General features: G+C 59.8%; 1 protein-coding gene across 3 annotated transcripts in view; it reads left to right on the top strand.

The window, feature by feature from the left end:
• Window positions 1-4,101: 4,101 nt before the first annotated feature.
• Window positions 4,102-25,655, top strand: part of MTCL2 (microtubule crosslinking factor 2) — a 29,840-nt gene continuing 8,286 nt past the window's right edge. The window contains exons 1-13 of one of the 3 annotated variants that reach the window (XM_077187213.1): window positions 4,102-4,939; window positions 12,865-13,089; window positions 14,541-14,699; window positions 17,147-17,209; window positions 19,808-21,025; window positions 22,017-22,136; window positions 22,290-22,415; window positions 22,744-22,974; window positions 23,122-23,229; window positions 23,469-23,636; window positions 24,592-24,843; window positions 24,975-25,040; window positions 25,410-25,480. In XM_077187213.1, the coding sequence (XP_077043328.1) occupies window positions 4,214-4,939; window positions 12,865-13,089; window positions 14,541-14,699; window positions 17,147-17,209; window positions 19,808-21,025; window positions 22,017-22,136; window positions 22,290-22,415; window positions 22,744-22,974; window positions 23,122-23,229; window positions 23,469-23,636; window positions 24,592-24,843; window positions 24,975-25,040; window positions 25,410-25,480 (3,533 nt within the window). In that variant the 5' untranslated portion in view covers window positions 4,102-4,213. Of the gene's footprint in view, window positions 4,940-12,864; window positions 13,090-14,540; window positions 14,700-17,146; window positions 17,210-19,807; window positions 21,026-22,016; window positions 22,137-22,289; window positions 22,416-22,743; window positions 22,975-23,121; window positions 23,230-23,468; window positions 23,637-24,591; window positions 24,844-24,968; window positions 25,041-25,409; window positions 25,481-25,655 lie in introns of all 3 variants that reach the window. The other 2 variants (XM_077187212.1, XM_054644642.2) reach the window with 2 other exon arrangements.

The following is a 25,655-nucleotide window of genomic DNA, read 5'->3' as shown; positions in this document are numbered from 1 at the left end:
TTGCTCACCATAGCTTGGGCCAGGTTCACTGGGTCCACCTGCACCTTGGGGACTGAGGGCTCAGGCCCTGCTGCACTTTGCTACAGGCTTGAGCACCCTCACCTGTGGTGCCCCTGACAGCCCCATCCATCAGAGAGCTGGAGACAGGCCAGCACTGCCTCTGGGAGCCAGAGAAGGAGCAGGGAGTGTGCAGAGCCCAGAGCCTGGTCCAGAAGGGTGCTCAGGTGTCAACAGCTGCTGCTGGTTCCTGCTCCTCCCCTGGGCCCTGCCCTTTGCACTGGGGACAGAGCTTTGGGATGTCCCCCCGAGCCCCTGGGGTGCTCCTGCCCTTGTGCACACCAACGGTGCCATTGACTGGTGGCTCTGGAGGTGACAGCTGAGATCTCTCTACAGGCTGATATTTGCTCTGGTGCCCTCTCCTGTGTCCCTTTCCAGGCCCTGGTGAGCCTCAGCAGGGGCTGGGTGGGCAGGAGAGCCCTGCTCAGCCCCAGCCCCAGCTCCAGGCGTGGTGCTGCTCAGGGCTGTGCTGGATCCTGGCTCAGCTGGCTGCCAGCCAGACCTCCCGAGGGCCCAGGGGGCTGCTTAAGCTCATTGCTTTCCTTTCAGAGGCTTCAGAAAGCCGCCTGCCCACATTTAATTCAAATTTATTGAATAATTCCCCTGGGAACAGCTAGTTCAGGACCAGCCACTACAGCAGACCATCAATGAGATCAGTTGGCACAGCCCTGGCCATTGAGGGCTCTGTCCCCTCCAGCACAGCTCTGTGGCAGTGCCAGGGTGGTGGTGAGCACAGGGCCAGGCACCTGGCTTGGCTCAGCTCTAAACCTGGCTGCCTGCACTGCCTCCAGCCCCAGGGGATGTTCTGAGGTCTGTTCACATCCCTCCCACTTCCACCCCAAACCTGCTCCTGCCTTTGAGCCCTGTTCCCTTGGGCAGCAGTCCCAGAATGGGGCCCAGCCCTCAGCTGCCTCCAAAGAGGGGTGGGACACAACCTGCCTGTGGGGATGCACAGCTACCACAGAAGGCACCTCCTGCTGGGATGGGATTCACATCCTCTGCACTGGCCAGGTTTACAGCCAGGGTTCACATCCACCTTGGGGCCACCAGGGACTGGCTCTGCTGGATGTGGGGGAAGCAGAAGCCACCCCTGTAGCCCTCTGCCCACTGCCAAAACCTGGCCACACAAGCCCAGTAGGGGTACAACAACCTGATAGGAGTGGGGACAAGCCAGGGCCAGGCTGGGAGGGCAGGGATGAGTCCCCAGCTCCAGCAAGGGAGCTGTGAGTGATGAGATCTGACAGAGGTGGGCTTCCCTGAGGGGGGCTGCTCTCTGGGAAAGCCTTTCTACCCTGTGCTCAGCCCCAGGCAGAGTTTGGGGCATGTTCTGTCCCTCCTTATAGCATCCTAGGGGCTGTTCCCAACATCCTGGAGGCTGTTCCAAACATCCTGGGGGCTGTTCCCAAGGACCAGGGGCTGTTCCAAACATCCTGGGGGCCATTGCCAAGGACCAGGGGCTGTTCCAAACATCCTGGGGGCCATTGCCAAGGACCAGGGGCTGTTCCCAACATCCTGGGGGCTGTTCCCAAGGACCAGGGGCTGTTCCCAACATCCTGGAGGCTGTTCCAAACATCCTGGGGGCCATTGCCAAGGACCAGGGGCTGTTCCAAACATCCTGGGGGCTGTGCCCAACATGCTGGGGGCTGTTCCCAAGGACCAGGGGCTGTTCCCAACATCCTAGGGGCTGTTCCAAACATCCTGGGAGCTGTTCCCAACATCTTGGGGGCTGTTCCCAAGGACCAGGGGCTGTTCCCAGCATCCTGGGGGCTGTTCCAAACATCCTGGGAGCTGTTCCCAAGGTCCAGGGGCTGTTCCCAACATCCTGGGGGCTGTTCCCAACATCCTGGGGGCTGTTCCCAAGGTCCAGGGGCTGTTCCCAACATCCTGGGGGCTGTTCCCAAGGGCCAGGCTGCCCTCATCCCTCGCTGCCCTGCAGCTGTGTGGCTCCTCGAGGGCAGCCCACCGTGTGCCCGGCGTTACGCAATTAGCACTGCCGGGAGCAGAACTAATGATGATCGTTAATGAGCGCAGGCAGCGCTGCTCGGTCAGCGCCTGTCCCGCTCGGGGCATGTGCAGTCATGCAGCAGCACTGAGTCACGGCAGGGCTGCTAATGATGCCGGGGAGGGCAGCCCTGCCGCTAGCCCTGGCCTTGGGCACGTACAGAAAGGCAGGGCTGTGCCACCCGCCCTCCATCCCTCGTGGGGCAGGACCTGGCACTGCTCAGCCTGCTTTGCTGCAAGGTGTGGTGCCAGGCAACGTGCCAGAGCCTGGAAAGTGGCACCTGTGGCTGCAAATCTTCCTGGAAAGGGCAGGATGCCCAGGAACCTTCCTTTCCCAGTGCAGTGGCTGTGCTGCAGGGTGGACACAGAGCCCTTCTCATCTTCCTGGGGTCCCTTATTCCACCCACACCCCCCTTGTCATGCTCACAAGCTGCTGACAGGCTGGAGACACCACCTTGGCATTCCTGGAGCCACCGGGGGCTCAGCAAGCTTGGCCAGAGGCACACACGGATTTACAGCTCCACAGCCGCAGGGAGTGATACCTGCAACAAAAGGTATCACTGCAGCCCTGGTTTGCTGTACAATCCTGGTATGCTGTACAACCCTGGTTTGCTGTACAATCCTGGTGTGTTGTACAGCCCTGGTGTGCTGTACAGCCCTGGTGTGTTGTACAATCCTGGTTTGCTGTACAGCCCTGGTTTGTTGTACAATCCTGGTGTGTTGTACAGCCCTGGTGTGCTGTACAACCCTGGTGTGCTGTACAATCCTGGTATGCTGTACAACCCTGGTGTGTTGTACAGCCCTGGTTTGTTGTACAACCCTGGTTTGTTGTACAGCCCTGGTGTGCTATACAATCCTGGTGTGCTGTACAATCCTGGTGTGTTGTACAGCCCTGGTTTGCTGTACAATCCTGGCTTGCTGTACAGCCCTGGTTTGCTGTACAATCCTGGTTTTCCTGTGCTGGAGGCACAGCTGGCTCAGGGCAGAGCAGCAGTGCAATCCCAGCCTGTGTCCAGAGGATGTCTGGGGAGGGGGGCAGGGGGCTGTGGGTTGAACAGAGAGGGGTATTGAGCAACGTCCTAATAAACCCCACGTGTGTTTATTTTGGGCCGATTAAGACCGAGATGTGCAGCGGGTTCTGCCCCTCTGCCAGGCTCGGGTTTGCCCCGGGCAGAAGCAGGCGCTGCCTTGGGGCTGTGCTGCCCAGCATTAGGAATGGAATCTGAGCAGCGAGGGGGTCCCACGCTCTGTGTGATGCAGCAGAGCATCGCTTCCCGTGCTGAGGCCATGCGGTAAAGCGCAGAGGAGCGTTTAACAAATACAGCCGAGGAGCATTTTTCAAACTGAGCCTTGGGATGCTCCGCAGTGGGTTTGGGGCCGGCTGGTAACGTACGGCAGACGCGGCGGGTGGGTGGGAGCAGACTGGAACAGGCACTCGCTGCTCCAGGCTTCCCCCTGGAGAGGCACTGCGCTCCCGCTGCTCCGGAGGAGGCTGCAGCGGCCCTGGGCAGCGTGCAGGGGAGCGGAGCTGGCTCCGGGGGGCCAGGGAGCTCCCAGCCACGGGGCACATCCAGCTCCGAGGATGCCCTGCAGTGACAGCGGTGCCCTGGGGGACAGTCACACAGTGTCCCTCGGGGAGCTTCACCTCTGAGACTGCCCCGGAGGAGCTGCGCTCACAGGGACACCCTGGGGACCCCATTCTCCAGAGCTGTCCTCAGGGACACTCACCCTCAGGGGTGTCCCCGGAGCTGAAATGCCCCGGTGTAACCCTCCTCCGCAGGGGTACCGCAGCGGCCCGCTCTGCAGGGGACACACGAGGGGCTCTCCGCTGGGCAGAGCCTGCCATGTCACGGCTCCCCAAAGAACGCGCGTTGCTGAAGACACCCGCGGGGGATCCCTCACCCCGGGGATGCCCCATCCGCCGGGGATGCCTCCATCCACCGGGGCAGGGTGGGATGGTGCGGCTCCGGGCGGGCGGAGGGGTCGCTGTTGCCGCCAGCGCGGCCGCCCCCCGCCTCCCCCCACACTCCCTCCGCCGCCTTTTGTTCGCCGCCCGCGCTCGTCCCCGCCCGGCGGCGGCGGGCGGAGCCGGGGCCGGGGCCGGGCCGGGGCCGCAGCCGCAGCCGGGGCCGAGCCCAGCGCAGCGCAGCGGGACATGGAGGCCGCGCCGGCACAGCCGGGTCCCCCCGCGCCGCCGCCGCCGCCGCCGCCGCCGCTGCTCCCCGAGAGGAAGAAGAAGCCGCAGCGGGCGCCGTCGCCCGCCCGCCCCAAGGAGGTGCCGGGCTGGTCGCTGGCCAAGAGCCGGCGCGGCGGCGGCGGGGGACACCCGGGCGCGGCCCCGCGGCTGGCGGCGAGCGGCGCGCACCCGCACCCGCGGAGACCGGGCGGGAGCAAGGACGGGCGAACCGACAAGCGGGGCCCGCCGGGGGGCCGGGCCGGCGGCAAGGGGCCGGCGGGGCGCGGCGCGGCGCGGCCCAAGGGCCGGCGGCACGGAGCCGAGACGGCGGCCCCCGCGGCCAGGAGGAGCGGGTCGGGACCCCGCTCGGTGCCCGCCGCGCCCGGGCCGGGCTCGGGGCTGACCGACAGCAGCTCGGAGGTGTCGGACTGCAGCGCCTCGGAGGAGGCGAAGCTGCTGTCGCTGGAGCTGGGGCTGAGCGGCAGCGATGGCGAGTCCCCGGGCAGCGCCCCGCCGCCGCCGCCCTCGGCCGGAGAGGCGTCGCCGCTGCCCGAGGAGCCCTCGGCCGCCTCCGTGGCCAGCAGCCGCCTGCAGCTCAGCACCTCGCTCGCCTTCTCCGACCTCACCGAGGAGATGCTGGACGCCGGCACCGACGGGCTCCTCCGCGAGCTGGAGGACTTGCGCTCCGAGAACGACTATCTCAAGGTGGGCACGGCTCGGTGTGACATCCCTGGCACGCCTCGGTGTGCAGTGGCATCCCTGGCACGCCTCGGTGTGCAGTGATATCCTTGTCACGGCTCGGTGTGGCATCCCTGTCACAGCTCGGTGTGGCATTCCTGGCACGCCTCGGTGTGCAGTGGCATCCGTGGCACGGCTCGGTGTGTCATGGCATCCCTGGGCAGTAGTGGTACAGCATGGCATCCCAGGGCTTGTTGTACAGGGGTCAGCATCCCCTGGCTGTAGCGTGGTTTAACGTCCCCAGAGCTTTGCAGGGCATCTGAGGGCATGGCTCAGCATGGTGCAGCATCCCTGGCCTTACCATGGCTCGGGCTGGAATCCCAGGGCAGGGGTCAGCATGGTGCAGCATCCCTGAGCACAATAGAGCATCTGTGGTTATCACAGCATGGCATCCCTGTGCACGGTGCAGCATGGCACAGCTTCCCTGGCAATGGCATGGCACAGCTTCCCTGGCAATGGCATGGCACGGCATGGCTCAGCATGGCTCAGCATGACACAGCATCCCTGGCAATGGCATGACGTGGCATGGCACTGCATCCCAAGGTGTAGCTCCATGTGGCACAACATCCTTGGGTCCAGCCTGGTGCAGTTCAGCATCCCAGGGCATGGCTGGGCATGGGGCACAGCTCAGCTCAGCCTGGCATGGCTCAGATGGGCAGCACAGCATGGCTGGGTGCAGGGCTTGGCACGGCTCAGCCCAGCATGGCATCCCTGAACATGGCACAGCCAGGGAATGCTGGCCTGCCATGCTGTGGCTGGGCTTGACTTGGCACAGTGTAGCATGACTGGGTGTAGGGTTTGGCTTGTCTAAGCCTGGCATGGCTATGCTGAACTTAGGGCAGAGCTCAGCTTGGCTCAGCATGGCCCAGCTCGGCATGGTCCAGCGTGGTGTGGCACTGCTCAGCTCAGTGTTCCATGGCATGGCTTGGCACAACGTGGGCCAGGTTAGCCAGGCGTGACCCAGCTGGGCATGGCTTGTCCTGGCACAGCACATTGGGTGCAGCACAACCAAGCTTGGCATGGCAAGGCTTGGCACAGCCTGGGCTGGCACAGCTCAGCATGGTGTGGATGTGCTCAGCCTGGGACACAGTATGGCATAATCTGACCTTGTGCACTGGGCATGGCCTGGCAGTGGGGCATGGCTCCCTGCTGCTCTCCCTGCCTGCTGCTGCAGCTGCCAGACCCTGGGGACATTTTCCAGCTCTCTTCTTCCCCTGGTTCCTGTGCTCCCTGGGGCCATTTTCCAGGTCTGCCTGGTTCATAGGGGCAGACGTGCTGTGAGGGGACAGGGACACAGAGCTGTCCCACCTCTGGTCACACACCAGCCTGGTGGGCACCAGCACCCATCAGGAGCCACATCCTGGGCTGGCTGCAGGCATTTTGTGCCCTCTGCTCTCCTTCATGGTGGAGCTGTGGCTGAGCTGTTTGGGCAGTCAGCTGCTGGCAAGCTCAGGGCTGGGTACCAAGGCTCCCCAGCTGCTCTTTGGGTGTTGTAGGCTGGAAGTCAGGCCAGCTCTCCTCTGCTGCTGCCCAAGTTTGTGAAAGTGTCAGGATTCCAGCCTCAAGGTGGGCATTGGGCGATGCACTGGAAGATGCTCAATCAGGCCCTTTGTCCATTAGCAAAGCCCCAGTGCACAGCTGGTGTCCCAACTCCTGCCAAAATTAGCAGCAACAGCTCAAAGGCTTTGATTTACTGGGGGCTGGAAAAATACAGATGAGGCCCCTGGGTTTCCAAGAACGAGTGCTGCCATTCCTGCTTCCTCCATTCCCACGTGATGTCCTTCCTGGCAAGCTGCAGGCCAGCAGGGAGTGAGTGATTTACCTGCCCTGAGGGCTGGCAGCTGAAATCCCCTGGCCAGGGGCAGTGGGAGAGGGCAGAGCTGCTGGAGGTGTGCACCATGGGGATGCTGGTGGCATCATCCCTTCTTTGCCAGCACTTGTGTCCCCTCCCTGACGTGTGCATCCTGCTTCTATCTGTGTTTCCATGTTGTAGCTCACTTCTCCTGACTCTGGAGCAGGAGGTGGCTGGGGTGCTACCCTGGCTCCAGCTGGGCAGAAGCCCAGAGCACACACCTCTTGTGCTCCAAAAAATGTTGGAAGATTTGCCTAGTTTCTCCAGCAAGGAGCAGAAAACTGGGCTGGGCTGCAGCAGAGTGCTGGCTTGTGCCATCTGTGCTAAAAATTCAGGCATTTCAGGATTAAAAACAAAAATAAAGCCCTGACCCAAGGGATTGGCACTGCCCATCTTGCCATGCAGCTCAGGTGTGGATGAATCAGACTTATCCCAGGTGACTTATTTCCTAGGACTCACCCAAAAAGCTGCAGATGAATATTTTTCTCACGTATTCATCAGCACCAGTGCGTATTTGGAGCGAGATGAGGATTTTTGGGGGCGGGAGGGAAGGTTTGGTGACGTTGTGGCACGAGCCAGACGTGTGTGCTGCTACTACACCCGTGTGGTGCACGCTGGGCTTGGGAGCTTCCCAGCAGAGCTCCAGCAGTGCCAGCTCACGTCCCATCCTCCCTCAGCTGCCCTGATAAAACCCACTTGTTTAAGCACATCTCACCCCTTTCTCTTTGCACCCCACATTCGTGCAAGGCTCTGCTTTCCTCCTCCCTCTCTGGGTGTGCTGGGGTCTCCTCTTGTCCCTGCTCTCAGGTCTCTGCACCTGCTGTGACGCCCCTGAAGGGGTTATTCTGAGTGTTTCCCCAAAAAGGGCTGTTTTCACGGGCAGGCTGGCAGCCTGGCGAGGGAGGAGGTGGCTTGGTGTCCTTGCCCCAGCTCACTGTTGCTGAGCTGTGTGATGGAGAGCAGCTCCCAGCCCTGCTCAGCAGGCTGGAAAATGTGAGATGTGATACGGCAGCAGCTGCAGAGGGACAGGCAGACAAAGAGTGGGCACGGGAGGGTTTGGAGCAAGGGGAGGGGCTGCCTGCAAAGCCTCTCCTCTCCCTCTCCTCTCCCTCTCCCTCTCCCTCTCCTCTCCCTCTCCCTCTCCTCTCCCTCTCCTCTCCTCGGGAAGGGGTTTAAGCAAGAGCCGTGTAACGCTGGGATCTGAGTGCCCTTTCCTGCTGCCTGTCCCCCTCCTGCTCCCTGCCCTGAGTCATCCCACATCCCCCGGGGCTCACATGCATTTCCCAGCTCTGTGGAGAAAGATTTAATGTGGCTGGGTGCCTTGTTTCCCCCAAGGCAGTCATGCCACCAGCGAGGGCTCTCTGAGAGCCCCCACAGGGTATGGGGGCTGTGTCTGAGCAGCCTGGCTGGCACTGAGTCCCTGCTCTGCCTGGCCACAGGGGCAGGGACCATGCCTGGGAGCCCCAGGAGCCACCTGCAGAGCTGGGGAGCAGAGCTCTGTCAAGCAGCCACCCTGGAAGGGGTTTTGCAGCCTCTTGCCTTTTTGGATGCTGCACAACATGGGATGGGCTGCAGAGAGCCCCCAGCTGCTTGCCTGGTAATTTATGGGGGCAGGTGTAAAGCTGAGAAATGTTGATTTTTTCCCTCACTCCCATTACCAAGGGGGAGCTGCCATGCCAGCCAGGGGCAGGGCTCAGCACACACTGAGCTCCTGCATGACATGGATGGCCGGTGTTTGCTGTCAGAGCTGGCCAGAGCTGCTGTTAATGCACCCAGAGAAGCCCCTGTGTGTGACATGGGTGTGCCTTGCCCATCCTTCCACCCACTGCACCCTGCCATGGGCTTGTGGTGTGCTGCATTTCCTGCATTCCCCTTGCTGGCAGGACACATGCCTGAGCACCCTGGGCAGTTTCCTTTAAAAATCCCCTCTGGTTTTTCTTTTTTTTTCCCCCCCCTGACAAATTCAGGCATAATTCCCTGTGCTGCCTGCCGGGCTGCCTGCTCAGAGTTAATTGAAAGCTGCTGCTTTTGTGCTGTAATCTGGGAGGAAGCCGTGCTTGTTGCTGTCCTGCACTGTAATCCCCATCTTTGCACGGGGCCAGCCGCAGGCACAGCCCTGCCAGCACAGCCCAGCTCTGCACAAAGGCTCCTCTGCCACACACCCAGCCTGCTCCCAGCCTTCCTCCTCCTCTGCTGAGGTTTGGGGATGAAACTGCAGGGTGTGCCCCCCAAAATGCTGCCCATCCTCCATGGGCAGGCTGCTGCTGCTTGGCTGTGCGTGCCAAGGTTGCCACAGCCAGCAGTGGGTGAGCTGCATGAGTCTGTTTTGTGTCCCTTGCTGTTTTTGCTCCTTGGAGACAGCAGGTCCTGCTGGGTTGCACAGTGTGTGCCCCCTGCTCTGCTCAGAGCTTGCTGCATTCCTGCAGGAGCCAAAGTCAGCGTGTAACTCCCCTTGGGTAGGAGATCTGAGGGTTTAATTCTGCTTCTGGTCTGGTCTGCACTCTGAGGTGTGCTCTGCCATCTCCATTGGTCCCTCTCCTGCCCTGCCACTGCTCAGGGTCATCACCCCAAAGCTCAGCCCTTCCTGAAAGAGCTGATGTCCTTCAAGTGCACGTGTGGACAGAGCTGTTGCCTCCTCTTTCTCTAAAAATGCATGGTTTCTTTTTCCTGAGCTGGAAACAGGCACTTTGCATCCCACCTTTCCACTCCTTAGTTTCCTTAATAATCTCCCCAGGGAGAGACAGTGTCTCTGAGGTTTGTGCAGAGGAGGTTGAAGGTAGGTTGTCTCTTGAGCTCCTCCACTGAGCATAACCTGGCTCCTGCAGCCACAAAATGGGCTGTTTGCTTCTGCACACAATCCCTGGGCCATTCAAATGAGTGTCTCTGGACTGCAGCTTCCCAGCGTTTTTTTTCTGAGACAGGAGATTTCTAGTGTAAAAAAAAACTTGGAATTTGAAAAACCTGTGAAACCTTTGCTGCTGCAGAGATGGGATGAGCAGGGTGCAGTACTGGGTGACCCTGGAGGACAAGCAGGGGAGCAGCCCATGGGTGCTGGGAGGCTGTGACTCCCATAGGGTTGGGCATTCTGTTGTTTACAGGGTGAGTGGCCCAGCAGGGCAGTCCCCAGGGCATTTGTGGGGGAGAGAAGTCATTTATCTCCTCCTCAGTGTTGCCCACCTGTCACCGTGTCACACTTCATTTAACATCCCTTACAGTGCTCAATGCCACCCCTGAATATGGGATGTTTCTGTGGGGTTCCTCCCCTCTCCTGGTTCTGCTTTCACCTTAATCCAAACGGATTTTTTACTGGGTTGGGCATTAATTCCAGAAAATGTGCAAAGGGTGAGGCTCTGTGACCATCAGGGACCCCTGAAGCTGTGAGGGGACCCCAGTGCACCTCATGTGCTGCCTTAGCAGATCAGCTCTGTCCTCCAAGCTTTCTCCCTGGCATTTTTCCACTCTCCAATCCTAATCCCTTTACCGTGGCTTAGCAGCATGCTTTACCTCCATGGGGCAAACTGGGGCAGGCTGTGGATGCCTGCAGAGAATTTATCAGGTTATGGGATGTGAGTGAATTCCTGCAGCTGGAGCAAAGACAGGCACTGCTTTCCTGCAATCCCCCCAGCCCCAATCCCTGCCTGCATTTCCAGGCTTTGCCCAGGCTGGACACAGCCTCCCCCTAAAATAACGGTTGCTACAACCCAAAGCATAAACAAGCAGGAGCTCTTAGCAGGGCAAGCCCAGGCTTTCTTCCAGCAAATGCAAGATGTGGTTGGGTTTTTTCCAAGGTCCCTGCTTGCTGCCCTGCTCAGCTGCTGCCTGGGAAAGCCACATGGCAAGTGAGAGCTGGAATGGTCAGCACTGAAGGAGGATTGCAGCTGTATTCAAGCCACGATTCCTTGGTGATGAAAGGAAGGATTTTCCTCACCCACTGCAGTGTGCCTGCTCACCTGCAATCCATAATGCCTTTTTTTCTGTGAAAACTCCCAAAGAATGGATGCTACAAACAAGCTCTCCAGGCTGGTTTGGTTTATGGGGGTTTTGCTGTGGCCCTGCCAGGGTGGGAGGTGGCAGTGCTGGTGGGGGGTTCCCACCGAGTTTGTCACTCCATGGTGCATCCCAGCCCTTGCAGGAACGTGTGGTTTGTCCCTGGGGGGTTTCACACCTGACGTGTCCAGGAGGTTTTCTCAAACATGTCTGCAGTGCTGCCCCTTCACAGGACAGTCTCTGGCTGTCCCTGAACAGCCTGTCTGTCCCCAGGACCCCCTGTGCTCATCTAAAAGCCTCAGGGCTGTTTCTGTTCTGAGACAGAACAGAAGCAGATCTGTTCTCAGGACCCCCTGTGTGGAAGCAGAGCAGCAGAGGGTGACAGGACCCTGGTGGCCGTGGTGCCACCGGGCTCCCAGGCCAGGAGATAATCCGGGATTGTCTAATTGAGGTTCTTTCTTTGTTACAAAGTGTTTAAAGCCAACAGTGAGCGACTGTGACTTGTCCCTGCAGCTGCAGGCCCTTTCCCCAGGCTTGGCTTCTCCTTTCGGGGAGTTCTTGCAGCTGGGGCTTTGTCAGGCAGGGTGAGTGTGGCAGCCACTGTGCCAGCGCCTGGCAGAGCCAGCACAGAGCTGCCATCTCGGGCTCTAGGGACTGTCACAGCAATGTGGGGGCAGTCCCCTGTCCCCTCTGCCCAGGGGGAATCAGGGCTGAGCATCCCCAATCCTCTGCCAGATCCTTTTGTTCCCTGCCTGGCCATGCCATGGTGCAGAGTGGCAGTGTGAGCCACTCTCAAGTGCCAGTTGCATTTGGCAATGTCAGGAGGTCTTTAGTGGCAGGGGTTTTGGCAGGACAGCAGATGCTTGATCCCTCCCAGGAGGGATCCCTGGTCCCACTGGGTCTGGTTGAGGAGGGACAGCTGGTGTGGTGGGTGGAGTGTTTGCCTAGGGGATTTGGGCTGGCACCATGTTCATGGTGACATGGACAGAGCTTGGTCAGTCCCCAGGGACCACAGGGGACAGTCCTTGAGCATCCCCATGACCACAGTCCCGTTCTGGATGAGGAGGTGGCACTGGGGACCCCCCAGTAGTGGTGTGCCATATCCCCAGAGGAGGCTCTGGGCCAGTGTTGGTGCCAGCGGGATGTCACCCTTGGCCCTGCTGTGGCAGTGATGCAATTGCTCTGTGCCAGAGGCTCTGCTGTGCTGGGAGAGCTGATGAGACTGGGAAGAGGTGGAACACAGGACCCAGCCCAAGGACTGCTGCTTGGTGGCAAAACAATCCCCAGCACTGGTGGCATCTGGTTCATGTCCCCACATTGCCTCCCCTCAGAGCTGTCCTCGCCTGCCATCTCCTCCTTCCCTCGCCTGCCTCCCTGACACATCTTTTCCAAACATAACCTAATTTTTTCTCCCTGTGGCTGCTGCCTGAGCTGCTCCTGCAGCTCCTCTCCCTCCCCCACCTTCCTCTTTCTTTTACCACAAAGACTCTCAGGCACTTTTGTTGGCTGTTCCCCCCACGTGACTGGCTCACCCCTGGGTGACGGCATCCAGCTGGCTCTGAGCCTGCTCCTGCAAGGATTGGGCTTGGCCCAAGGGCTTGGAGACCTGTGAAAATGGGTCATGGGATGGATGGATGATGGATGGATGGATGATGGATGGATGGATGGATGGATGGATGGATGGATGGATGATGGATGGATGATGGATGGATGGATGGATGGATGATGGATGGATGGAGGGATGGATGATGGATGAATGATGGATGGATGGATGATAGATGGATGGATGGATGGATGATGGATGGATGATGGATGGATGATGGATGAATGATGGATGGACAGATAAATGGATGGATGGATGGATGATGGATGGATGATGGATGGATGGATGGATGGATGGATGGATGGATGGATGGATGGATGATGGATGGATGATGGATGGATGATGGATGGATGGATGATGGATGGAGAATGGAGAGCCATGGTAGGGATGTATCACAGGTGGAAAGCGAGCAGAGCAAGCTGCAGGGTCTAACCCAACATCTCGCTGCAGGATGAGATCGAGGAGCTGCGCGCCGAGATGCTGGAGATGCGGGATGTCTACATGGAGGAGGACGTGTACCAGCTGCAGGAGCTGAGGCAGCAGCTGGACCAGGCCAGCAAGACGTGCCGCATCCTGCAGTACCGGCTGCGCAAGGCCGAGCGCCGCAGCCTGCGCGTGGCACAGACCGGCCAGGTGGACGGCGAGCTCATCCACAGCCTCGAGCAGGACGTCAAGGTCAGCCTGGGAGGGCACCTCCCCACCCAGACAGCCCCCACAGGGGGCTCTGATGAGTTGTGGGCATGGGGGTGGCAGGGGATGTCGGGGTACAGGGAGCTCTGTGAGGATGTGCAGTTTTGTTGGAGGTGTTATAATTCCCTGCTAGCAGTGTTGATGTGGGAAGTGGGGAGCAGGGCTTTCAGCTCACAGGTGGTCTGAGGGGGTCCTGGTGGTGGAGAGGGCCAGCACTGCCTGAGAATGTGCCATATGTGAGCAGGCTGGAGCCCAGCCCAGCCCTGTGCCCTGGGGCTGAGCTCCCTTAGCCTGCTCCTGTGGGGATGTGATGGGGCCACCACTGCAGGACAGAACATCATGAGTGTGCAGGGAGCACAGGGACCCTGCAGGCTTGGGAGCTGCTTCTCTCGGCCTTCAGGAAAACCTTGCAGAGCCCCAGGCATGGTGGCACGTGGGGCTGGGGCAGGGACAGGAGGATTTCTGCAGGGTGACGTTGCTTCGCCCTCCAGGAGCCTGGTGAGTGTTTGCTGAGGGCTCTCACCACCGAGCCTGCTGCCAAGAGGGGGTGCAGTGGCACTCGGAGACAGCTCGGGATGGATGTGCAACAGCTCGAGGAGTAACTTTGTTTTTTGAGCAGAAAACAGCCAGTCCTGGAGCCAAGACGTGCCACAAGTGCTGGGCTGTGAACCCGCCTCACTGCCCATCCCTGCTGGGGCCCCAATCCCCTCCCCAAACCACCCATCAGCTCCCCCCTCAGCTTGGGTGGCTGCTGCCAAAAACACCCCCTCCAGCTTCTCCCTTTCTGGGAAAGAAAGCACAGCCCATCCTCAGGGGAGCAGGAGCCCAGCCCCATGGCCTGAGATCCTGCAGCAGGGCTTGCTGCTGCCTCCACAGTGCTGATATCCCAGGCTGTGCAGGAGACCAGTGGCATTTGGGACAATTTTTGCTGTCCTGCAAATGCAGGAGCGTGTGTTTTGTGTTACTAAGCTCCCTTTATGCTGGGGAGTGCTCCTGTGCAGGGATCTGGAGAGGGGGAGCTCTGGGGGGGATGTAGGCACCCTTCACCCTGGGGCAGCTGCTGGTTTTTCTGTAATGTGATGAAGCAGCTCCTCTTTCTCCTGGCCAGCTGCCTGCAGTGACAGGCTGCCTGCTCTGCTGCTGCCTACCAGCTCTTCCAGCCTGCTGGGGGCTTCTCCAGCTTTGTGGTATGGGAAAAAGGTGAATAATGTCTCCCAGCATCATGCTAGGGCTGGGGAAGGCAGGATTTGGCCAGGGAATGTGGATGCAGGGCAGCCTTGGAGCTGGTGAAGGAACAAGAACAGTCACAGCACAGGATTGAGGGGACAGAGACTCCTCCAGAGGGTCTCAGTAACTGCCTGGTGATCTCCTCATGAGGACTGTGGGTGCCCAGGAGCTGCAGTCCCAGTCTGAGGAGAGCCCTGCCGTGTCCCCAGGTGGCCAAGGACGTCTCTGTGAGGCTCCACAATGAGCTGGAGGTGGTGGAGAAGAAGAGGATCCGGCTGGAGGAGGAGAACGAGGAGCTGCGCCAGCGGCTCATCGAGACCGAGCTGGCCAAGCAGGTGGTGCAGAACGAGATGGACAAGCTCAGAGAGGTGAGTGGGACATGGGAGGGGACCAGGAGGTGTTCCCTAGGCTCTGCTCATAGCAGGTGTCCTGGCCCTGGATCATGGGAACCCCCAGCCCTGCCTGAGTCACTGAAACCCAAACCGTGCTACAGATGCTTGTGAAACCCGAGCAGCACCTGCCCTCAGCGTGCTCCATCCCTCCCTGCTGGCTCTGCCCCAGCCAGGGGGGGCTGTGGGACTTCCCCACTGCTCTGGGGACACTTTATATGTCCCTGGCCACTTGCTCTGCCCAGCCCCCTGGGCCCTGCCCAATTCCATCTGGGCAAAGCTCCAAGTGATGTGTGGGGTCCCTGTCCCTGGCACAGTGCCTGCTGCTGGCTGTATCCTGACCACATCCTGCAGGTCCCCGCAGTGTCCCAGTGGTGCTGTGGAGCTGGGTGGGTGCACAATCCCCTCTGTGTCCTGGGCAGTCACAAATGTACCCATATGCACAGGTCCAGGGCACTCCATGTCATGCTCTGTTTGGAACCAGCTTCTGGCTGGGATCTGTGTCAACCTCGGTGACAGGAAAGGCATCCTGGTGACAGCATGGACTTGAGATCCCTTGCAGCCCTTGTAACCCACTTCCCTACTGCCCAGGATGCCTTTGGTCCCCGGGGAGCCTGGGATGCATCTCTGGCTGAGCCATCAGGGCAGTGTGGGGGAGGAGGCCCAGCCGAGGGAAGGCTCTCACTTCCCCCTCTGTGCTTCCTGCACAGGCAGCTCGGCATCTCTGCTGAGCCCAGCTCCTGGGAAGCTGCAGGATCCAGCTGCAGCCATCCCCTGTCAGCCATGGCCGTGCTGGTGACACTCAGCAGCATCCCCCACACTGGTGCCTTGCACAGCCCTGCTAACAGCCGTGAAATGGGTTTCCCTGCAGCTGGGAGCACGGGCTGAATAACAAATGGCAGCAGTGGGAGCTGGGCTGGAGCTCTCCCTCACTTGGAAAACAGGCAGGGAAAATGGTTCTGTGGGGAGCTCTGAGAGGCAGGCACTGCCTTGCCCTGGCTGAAGGGGCTGGGGTGGGACACAGCCCCTCCTGCAGCTGCCAGAGCCTTGGGGACACTGCTGGCTGGCACAGGCTCAGAGATGGTCCCCAGCTCAGGATGGCACATCCCCAGGCTAGCAAGGGCGTTGGGGTGACTCGCTGATTGCAGAGTGCTAATTAGGCAAACATTAGACAAAGTGAGCTAAAAGCCCTCCTCCTCCCTGCTGCTGCAGGGCACAGAGCCTGGCAGAGCTTGTTAGCAGCCAGAGCCAGAGACTGTGCAGGGCTGCACTCACCCCTAGGGGCTGATTATTCCTCCCTTCCAAGAGGTTTCTCCCATAACTGGATAATTGTCTGGGGATCATTCCCAAAGGCACAGGCATTTCCCCCCTCTCCTGTCTCCTAAAGGGGTCAGAAAAAGTGGCATCAATCTGGGTACCCCATGCCAAGCCTGCCACACCAAACCTGGCCTTGAGGGGACCCCAAGGCTGCTCCCAGGGTGGAGCAGTGACAGCCACATTGCCCCAGGGTGCTGTGCCTGGGGCTCTCTGGGGCTGGGGCTGCCCTTGGCCAGCTGCAGTCCCCAGCAGGGTGGAGGTGAGCGGGATGTGATGTGGCACAAGCAGCCCCTGGGAGAGTCTCAGCAGCTCCAGGGATGGTCGTGGCCTTAATAGGAAAGCCTGGAGCCCTGCACCTTGGCACAGGCAGCAGCTTACATTTCACAGCTGCTTTCTCTGGCTGTGGGCCTCAGCACCAGCTTGGAAAGAGGTCCAGGGCAGCTGCATGGATCAGCCAGCACTCATGGGAGGCTCTGTGGATGTTCTTGAGGGTCTTTCCCCAGATAACTGGCTCTGCTCTGGGCACCTCCATTTTTACCATGCTTTTGGTCTGCCTTATTGCTCTGTCTGCCTTCCCCACCTCCCAGCTGTCCTCACTAGCCTGGACATTGTCCCTTGTGTCCCCTTGTGACCTTGACTGCAGAGTCAGCATCATGCTGCTGAGGGAGCAGGACATATCCCTTGCTTGGGGAGAAGGTGATGGGGAATGTCATCATCTGCTGCTCCCACACTGGAATGTCCTGGAATCTCACACACTGAGAGCTGTCCCTTGCCCTGGGGGTTGGATTCCCTGCCCCATCCAGCCCTGACAGGGACAGTGACTCAGCCTCTCCACTCTCCATGGCTCATTTCCTGCTCACTCCTGCTTTTGCACTGCTCCTTTGCCTGCAGGGGGAATTTCTGGCCAAACCTCATGATGTGATGCTTGCCAGTCCAGCTCCCTCAAAGCAAAGGGCCTCCCTCAGCCCACCAGGGCTAGGGTGTTCTCCTGGGGTCCAGGAGCATCTGGGAATGTCGGCACCAATGTCCATCCACACTGATTTGTCTGTCTGTCACTGCTGGGGTGCAGGGCCATCGCTGTGGGTCATAACTCTCTGTTCTTCCTGCAGAACTCCCTGAAGAAGCGGGGCTCTCGCTCCTTGGGCAAGACTGAGAAGAAGCCATCAGTGCAGGTACCAGCAGCAGGGCACCCAGGGCACAGTGACCCCCCAGCTCATGATGCCAGCTGGAGACTGAGCCCAGGCCAGGAGCAAATCCGGGCATGGCAGCGCCATCCCCTCCTTGCAGGGCTTTGCAGAGCTTTCCTGCCTCTCAGAGCGCCTGCATAAGGGAGGGATTGATGTGCTGGGCCATCCTCTTTGTCCTCACTCGCTCCCTTGTCTCATTTATCAATGGAGCAGCAGTGGCTTTAACCCTTTCCCTGTGTAAGGAGCTGAAGGAGTTTGGCTTTTACATTGCAAAGCTGCTTCTGCTCCTGTGGCTCTTGCAGCCTGTGTCCCTCCAGCTGTGCTTGAGGGTGCTCTGGGAGCTTCACAGGGTCTGGGGGGAGCAGAGGGTCCCTGTGGGGATGGCTGGAGGCCACACCACTCCTGCCCTCACAGGGGATTTGCCAGTGGCAGCAGGATTTCAGCTGTCACTTGCTGTTGAGCTGAGCTGCTGTGACTCACTAATGCTGTTACCAGGGCTTGGAGAGGCAGAGCTGCTGTTGCAGGGATAGAAAGGCAAGAGGAAAAATCCTCTTTCAAAGGCAAAAGACCTGAAGGGTTTATTTTGGGGAACAGATCTGCTCCCCAAAAGCTGGAACACAGAGGCAGACCATGGAAGGACACTCCTGACATGCTGCTCAGTGTCTCCCAACAGGAACCCTGAGCAGCCCAAGGGGTTTGGGTGACCTGTGTCCTTCTTGGCACAGGCCCTTTTGTGCAGCCACAGGACAGAGACACCCAGGCCCTCAAGGACTTTCCCTTTCAGTCTTTATTTATCACCTCCCTTTAACTCCATTCTTCAGAGCCCTTTCTGGCCAGCTGATGGTCCCAGCATCCTTCCCCTCAATTCCCCAGAGAGCTCTTACAGCCAGCTCTGCCCTGAGTTGAGGGGGCTCTTCCATCACCCCTTTCCTGAGGCTGAAGCCCCTCATCTGCCTCCTCCTGAGGCAGGAAACAACCCCAGCCCCCTCTGCTTCCCCATGGAGCTGAGACCCTTCAGCTTGGGGTCAGGGTGGGCTCGGTTCTGTGGTGGGACCAATGCTCCAGGAACTCTGGGCTTCCCTGGCTGCAGATGCCCCTGCATGTGGCCCCCATGGGCTCCCTGTCCCTGCTCAGCTGTGGCTGGTGGCCCTGTGGCTCAGATGCTGTGACTCATCTGTGGCTTCCTGGGCCCCTTTCCTGCCTGGCCGTGCTGGCTGAGCTTCAGCACTCCCCAGAAACGGAGCTGAGGGGACAGACTGAACACTGAGGTCTCCCCAGGCCCCAGGAGCACTCCAGATGGTCTTGGGGACCTGTGTGTGTCTCCTTGCTGATGCCATAGAGGGACACACTGGGTTGCTGCTTTTTTTTTTCCCCCTGGAAAAACAGGAACTGAGGTCATGTCTGCCCTGCCCACAGCAGCCCTCCCCTAATCTCCTCACCTAATTAGGGGGGCACAGCTTTAATGCGCCTTAGTGAGGTCGTGTCCCAGTGCACAAGCATGGAAGTGCAGCAGGGTGGTTCCTGTGGTCACTGCAGGACATTTAGGGACTAAAATGGCACCCCAAACTCATGGGAACCCCCTTTCCATCACCCCTGGCCTTGTTATGAGCAGTGCAGGAAGTCAGCAGAGTAAATACTGCTGTGGGGTTTGGGGTGAGCATGGGTGTGGCTGGGGGGGCTCGGGGTGCAGAGCACCCAAAGAAGGGGACAGCTTGTTTTTTCCAGCCAAGGAAAGGGGAAAGGGGGTGAGTTCAGCCAGGCAGAGGGCAACCAGGGCCAGCAGCCACCCAGCCAAAGGGCTTGGCCACCCCCAGCACTGCCCAGCTGCAGTGGGTGCAGGGAGGTGAGGGGCACAGCCCAGCAGGTCCCCTCCTGGCAGTGACCACGACACAGCTCAGAGCACTCAGGTGACCCCAGGGCACGGGAAGCTGTGAGCTGGACGTCAGGAAATCCTGGTCCTCCATCCAAAAAGCTCCCAGAGCTGAGAAACGGTCTGTCTGGGCAGACAGCCAAGATCCTAACTGCTGAATAAAAAAAGAACACACGGAGAAACGGTTCTGAGAAGCAGAGGGGCTTGGGAAGGGACTGGTGAGCTGGTGCTGAGGCTTTGCCCGGGTTTTCAGTGCCCTGGCAAGGTGGTAGTAGCAAGGCTGGGGGTTGGGACTTTGAGAGGTTCTCAGCAGCTTCTCTGCCCTGTGATGAGGTTGGGGCCTGAGTGAGGGGAGCAGAGCCCTGACAGGAGCATTTCAGTGGCAGTTCTAGGGAGGAAGCCTTAATAACCCTGTGGAGTCTTGAGAGCTCTCCCTGCCCCTCTGCCCTGTTGTGGATCAGGCTGGACTTGGTCCTTACATCCCTGCTGGTGGCTCAATGTCCTTCTTAGGGCAGGACCCCAAGGTCTCCTCATCCAGGGCATCGTGTCCCATCTCCAGGCTCACCCTGAAAGTCTGCAGGATGGATCTCAAAGCTTTTCCTCCTCCAGGAGCAGAGCCAGGAGGGGGAAGGTGGCATGTCCCCAGGGCTCTCTGGGAATCACCATGGTTCCTGGGAGCATCTGTCTAATACCCACCCCCTCTGGCTCCCCAGGAGGACAGCGCAGACCTGAAGTGCCAGCTGCATTTTGCCAAGGAGGAGTCAGCCCTGATGTGCAAGAAGCTGACCAAGCTGGCCAAGGAGAACGACGGCATGAAGGAGGAGCTGCTGAAGTACAGGTCCCTGTACGGGGACCTGGACAGCTCCCTCTCTGTGGAGGAGCTGGCTGACTCTCCCCATTCCCGCGAGGCTGAGCTGAAGGTCCACCTCAAGCTGGTGGAGGAGGAAGCCAACATCCTCAGCCGGAGGATAGTGGAGCTGGAGGTGGAGAACCGCGGGCTGCGGGCGGAAATGGACGACATGAAGGGCCAGGGGGACAGGGAGCTGCCGGGGCAGGACGCGCGGTTCCTGGCGAGCGTCTCTGGCTGCGGGGACGCGGGGGACACGGTGGCCGAGCTGCGGCGGCACCTGCAGTTCGTGGAGGAGGAGGCCGAGCTGCTGAGGCGCTCGCTGCTGGAGCTGGAGGACCAGAACAAGCTGCTCCTGAGCGAGCTGAGCAAGTACAAGTCGGAGCACGAGCTGGACGTGACGCTGTCCGAGGACAGCTGCTCGGTGGTCAGCGAGCCCTCGCAGGAGGAGCTGGCCACGGCCAAGGTGCAGATCAGCGAGCTCAGCGGCAAGGTGAAGAAGCTGCAGTACGAGAACAGGGTGCTGCTCTCCAACCTGCAGCGCTGCGACCTGGCCTCCTGCCAGAGCACCCGGCCCATGCTGGAGACCGACGCCGAGGCCGGCGACTCGGCGCAGTGCGTGCCCACCGCCGGCTGGAGGGATGGAGTGGGCAGCAGCGAGGCCGACGGGCAGGACAGGGGGCTGGGCACTGGGAAGGTGCCTGATGGCCCTGCCAAACTGCTCAAGCCCAAGGACCTGGAGACCTTGCTGGGCATCCGGGACCAGGCGACGCTGGTCAGTAAAGCGATCGATGTCTTGATTTCGGATGCCAACGGGTTCACCTCGGGGCTGAAGGCTTGCTTGGACAACGAGTGTGCGGGGGTGCTGCTGGGCGAGGCGGTGGGCAGCGGTGGTGACAGCCCCAGCGATGCCAAGCTGATGAATGTGCTGCTGATGAGGCTGGGCGTGCTCCAGCAGGACCTGGGCTGCTTCGTGAGGAAGGTGGACCACCTCACCGGTGGCTTCAAGGAGCACACGGACTCATTCCCCTTCTCCAGCCCCAGCAGCCACGATGTCACCAAAGAGCATGCCTCTGACTTCCAGGTATGGCTTCTTCCCACATCCCTCACAGCAGCTGCCGCTTTATTTGCCACCACGTTTCCTCCTGCTTTAATGGAGCAAACCCTGATCCCCACTGTAACCTCCCTCCTGCCTCTCCAGAGCAAAATCCAAACTAACACCTCACTGCATGCCAGTGGCACCGGGGACAAGGTAGGACTCTGCTCCAACAGAGTGTGCCCAGTGCAGGAGGCAGTGGGCACCCTGGCACAGGCTGGTTGTGCCAAGGCTGCCCTGCCCATGGCCAAGGGGTCTCAGGTGCAATCCCACCTTAGCAGGGGCTGATGTTTTGGCTGCTCTCCCTGGCTTAGCCCAACATTGTGTCTCAGAAGCTCTTTGCTTGTTGGGGATGAGCTGGGTGGGAGGAGAGCAGCCTGCAGCCTCCGAAAGCAGCCCAAATTGTAGGCACTCCACTTGCAGGAATCCTCCGTCCCCAGAGGCACCCAGGCAGGGTAATTTGGAGAGCAAAGGCTTCAGGGCAAATCTGCATCCAAGGGAGAACACCTTTGGAGCAGTGCAGAGCAGTTCATGCCCTGCTGTCCCACTGTCCTCAGAGGTCCCAGCTCGTGACAGGGGTGTCAGTGGTGGTTGGGGCTGCAGGCACAAGCCCCTTTCTGGAGCACACTCGCTTGTTCAGAGTCCTATTGTTCTGCATGTGGTCCCCCCAGCCCGAGGTCCCAGTCTCCCCCAGTCACTGCATGGCACCGTAACTGGTGTTTGCACATTTTTTCCCTCTTTCTCTCTTTTTTCCCCTTTCCCCAAACAATCCAGGCCACGTGTCTCCTCATCCTGTGTTTCCTTTTGGTTTCCGCATTGTCTCCCGCCATGGTGATGAAGCTCCTTCTCCTCCTCATCCTTTTTGTTGTCTTGTAGTTCTTTACTGTTTCGGAGACCCATTGTTTTGTTTTCTGTTTTGTTTTTTTTTTCCCCTTCCCGCTCTTTTGGTTTGTTCTCATTAACTTGCCCACGCATGCAGCAGCCTGATTTTAGGGACGCCGACCCTTTCCGCATCCCCCACGCCAAGGACACGGACCCCGCCCACGCCCGGAGCTACAAACCCTGCCGGGCTGAGGAGAACGACTCCTACGCCACCGAGGTATGGCACAGCCTGGGAGCCGTGTCCCCTCGGCCACAGGGCTGTGGGACAGCCTTTTGGGAGCTGGGGACAGGGGAAGCTGCAGAGCCTGCTCAGGGAGGGACACGGGGAAGTGCAGGCCAGCTTTGCCATCCCCTTCTGGGGCTGTTACAGATGAAGGAGCTGCAGCTGGTGCTGTCCGAGGCCAACGAGAGCCTGCGGGGGCTGCAGGAGCAGCTCTCACAGGAGAGGCAGCTGAGGAAGGACGAGGTGGAAAACTTCTCACAGAAGATCTGCCAGGTGAGTAGGGAACAGCCTCTGCCCCTGGGAGACAGCTGTCCTCAACCCATGGCAGTGCCACCTCCAGCCCTATGACCCATGTGGGGACCTGGGTGTCACCTGGGAGCACACACAGCATGTCCCATTTTCGAGGCTGAGCACACTCCTCCTTGTACATGGAGCCATGCAGGGTTTCCCCGTTGCCCTGCTGTCCCCAGCGTGCTCCAGAGTGGTGCAGCTTCCCCAGATGGGGATATGGGGCTGGCACCAGGCTCAGCCCAGACCCTGGGGGGGAAGCATCACACGGCTGCCACCAGTGCCTGTCCTGGAGCCACTCATCTCTCCCCAGCTGAAGGAGGACCACCAGAAAGCACTGCTGCGACGGGAGTTTGAGCTGCAGAGCCTCAACCTGCAGAGGCGGCTGGAGCAGAAGTTCTGGAGCCAGGAAAAGAACCTGCTGGTGCAGGAGTCACAGCAGTTCAGGCAGAGCTTCCTCCTGCTCTTCATGAAGCTCAAGTGGTTCCTCAAGCGCTGGCGCCAGGGCAAGGTGGTGCACAGTGAGGGCGAGGACTTTTTGGAGGTACAGTGGGCTGTCCTGGAGGGGAGACCACACTGTTGGGTGTGTCCCTCACGCCTGTTTGTCCTGCCCAGGGCTGTTTGGGTGTCCCCCATCCCTGCCCAGGGGCTGTGGGTCCCCATATCACCCCAGCCATGGTGTGACCCACAGGTGAACAGCATGAAGGAGCTGTACCTGCTGCTGGAAGAGGAGGAGCTAGCCCCACAGCAACAGGCAGACAACAAGATGTGTGCCGGGGACACCTGGACCCCCAACACGGTGAGCAGGGTCCCCACAAGCCCAGGGGGTGGATCAGGGTAGGATCAGCCCCTGCTGTGGCTGGTGGCTCCTCTTGGGGTGTGTGCCTGGGTGGGGATGGTCCCCTGCCATGGTGCCTTCCCCTGTCCCTCCCCTTGGCAGCAGCCTGCAGGGCTGGGATGCAGAGAGGACAGCTCCCACAGAGTCCCAGCCTGTTGGGTCCCCTCGTGCTGCCTGTGCTCACCCCTGTTCTCCTGCAGCCCAACGAGTGCATCAAGACTCTGGCAGACATGAAGGTGACCCTGAAGGAGCTGTGCACGGAGCTGCGGGAGGAGCGGCGCGGTGCCAGCGAGCTGCAGCAGCAGTTCACCAAGGCCAAGGCTGCCTGGGAGATGGAGCGTGCTGAGCTCAAGTGCCACATCGCCCAGGTGGGCAGTGCCAGGGCCCCCCCGTGCCTGCTGGGGGGCTGGGGGCCTGCCTGTGCCCTGTGCCAAGCATTGGGCTGGGAGCAGGGTGGCACTGTGGGAATCTTAATTAGCAGCCACTCAGGCAGGAGAGTTTCCATGGCAACGGGGCTGGCATGGAAATCTGCCTGTGGAGCAGCAGAGGATGCTCTTTATTCCTCTGTCTGGGGAGGGTGGGATGGGACAGAGGCTCAGCATCCCTCCTGAGGACAGGCAACTGAGAGCAGCATCAGAGCCCACCTCTCCCCCACCCCAAGTCACAGTGCAGGATCCCTGTGGATGCTGCAGAAGGGATGCAAGGCTGCAGGGAAGGCAGGAGGTGGAGGGAGGGCTGCCTGGGCACTGGGGGAAGCTCCTGCCTGTAGGATGAGTCCCACCAGTCCCCTAGCCCTGCCCTTCCAGTGCTGAGAGGTTTCCACTCATGCTGTGCTGGCAGCAGCCCATGGCTGTACATCAGCTCTGCTCCCCAGCACAGGTGCCAGCACTTTCCAGGCAGGATTTCTCCTGGCAGAGCATGAGTCCCCAGTTCCCTTATCTCCTCCTCAAAAGCAAGCAGAGCAGCCATGGTGGCACCACCCCACTGGTGCTGCATCCTTGGGGGCTGCTCAGGTGATGGTGCCCCTCTCCAGGAGCCATGTCCTGCAGGCAGGAGCACAACCAGGCAGGCAGGACATTCAGCCTGTGTCCTGCTGGGTGACCATCTGCTGGCCAGCTGGCATGATGTGGCTGCAAGCCAGGGCTGGCCATGGCTTGGCTGTGCCATGAGCAAGCCATGTTGTGCGTGTCACGTCCTTGGGGACATGCTTATTGCCCAGCCTGGCAGCATGGGACTGGCACTGCAGCCCTGCCCGTTGGCTGGAGATGTCCAGCACCACACTGGAGCCCTGGGTCCCTCACAGCCACCACCATGTCCCCACAGCTGGAGTCAAAGGCAGGCAAAGGGATCGCAGAGCGTGCGCTGCCAGACTGGAAGGTGGCACTGAAGAGGGAGCGTGAGGAGCACCAGCATCTCCTGGCCGAGTCCTACAGCGCTGTCATGGACCTCACCAAGCAGCTGCAGATCAGCGAGAAGAACTGGAACCAGGAGAAGGTGGAGCTGCTGGCTCGCTTCAAGGAGGAGCAGCAGCAGGCAGAGCAGCAAGCAAAGGACCTGCAGAACAAACTCAACCAGGTATGGTGTCTCCCATCCTGCACGTGTCCTCCAGCCTCTGCTGCTTGCCCCGAGAATGTTTCATGCTTTTGCTTTGCCCAGAGAGGCTTATGCTGCACTTGTTGAGTGACCAATACATTTTCCAGTTGCAGAAAGGATCCAATCCATGGGCATTGAAGGACTCTGAAATGGAGAAGCACGGCAGCAACTGGAAAGAGGTGGGTAAGAGAAGGTGGAGTGCTCTCAGGATGCTCCTAGGTCTGTGCTAAGGGTTAGGTGGGAGGATGTGTGAACCCCAATTAACACCCCCTTAAACAGCAAATAAGGCTGCAAGGGACTGCACCAGGAGAATGAGAGCATGAAGGAAATGGCTGAACCCCCAAGAGCTTCTGTGGGGTTATAAAAAGCTGTTTTAAATAGATGTGGTTGCAGCAAGCCCCATGCAGTCCTGGGACTGCTGTGCCTCAGTGTGTGGGGAAGCTGGTGGTGCTGGAGAGGAGCAGGATGCAGCCCCTGAGCTCCAGCCCATCTCTGTGTTCTGGTGCTGTGCTTGGCTGACCCTGGAGCTTTCTCCTGTGCCCTCCTAGGCTCTCAATGAGAAAATCACAGACAAGGAGACAATCTCTGAAGCAGAAGCCAAGGGAACCAACCTCAAAAGGTGAGTGTGCTGATGCCTCCATAGTCCCTGGAACATAGAGGGCTTGACATGCCTGAGAGTCACAGGGGAGATACAACCCTGTTCCAGGGTAGTCCTGGAAGCAAAGCGCTCCCTGTGAGGAGCAGGACTGGGTGCCCAGGAAGGTCCCATTGGGGATGTGCCTCAGCTGTCCCCC

This window comes from Agelaius phoeniceus, chromosome 17 (genome assembly GCF_051311805.1).
Source record: "Agelaius phoeniceus isolate bAgePho1 chromosome 17, bAgePho1.hap1, whole genome shotgun sequence".
In the NCBI taxonomy this organism is placed as follows: domain Eukaryota; kingdom Metazoa; phylum Chordata; class Aves; order Passeriformes; family Icteridae; genus Agelaius; species Agelaius phoeniceus.
This window is presented reverse-complemented; position numbering and strand designations above follow the sequence as displayed.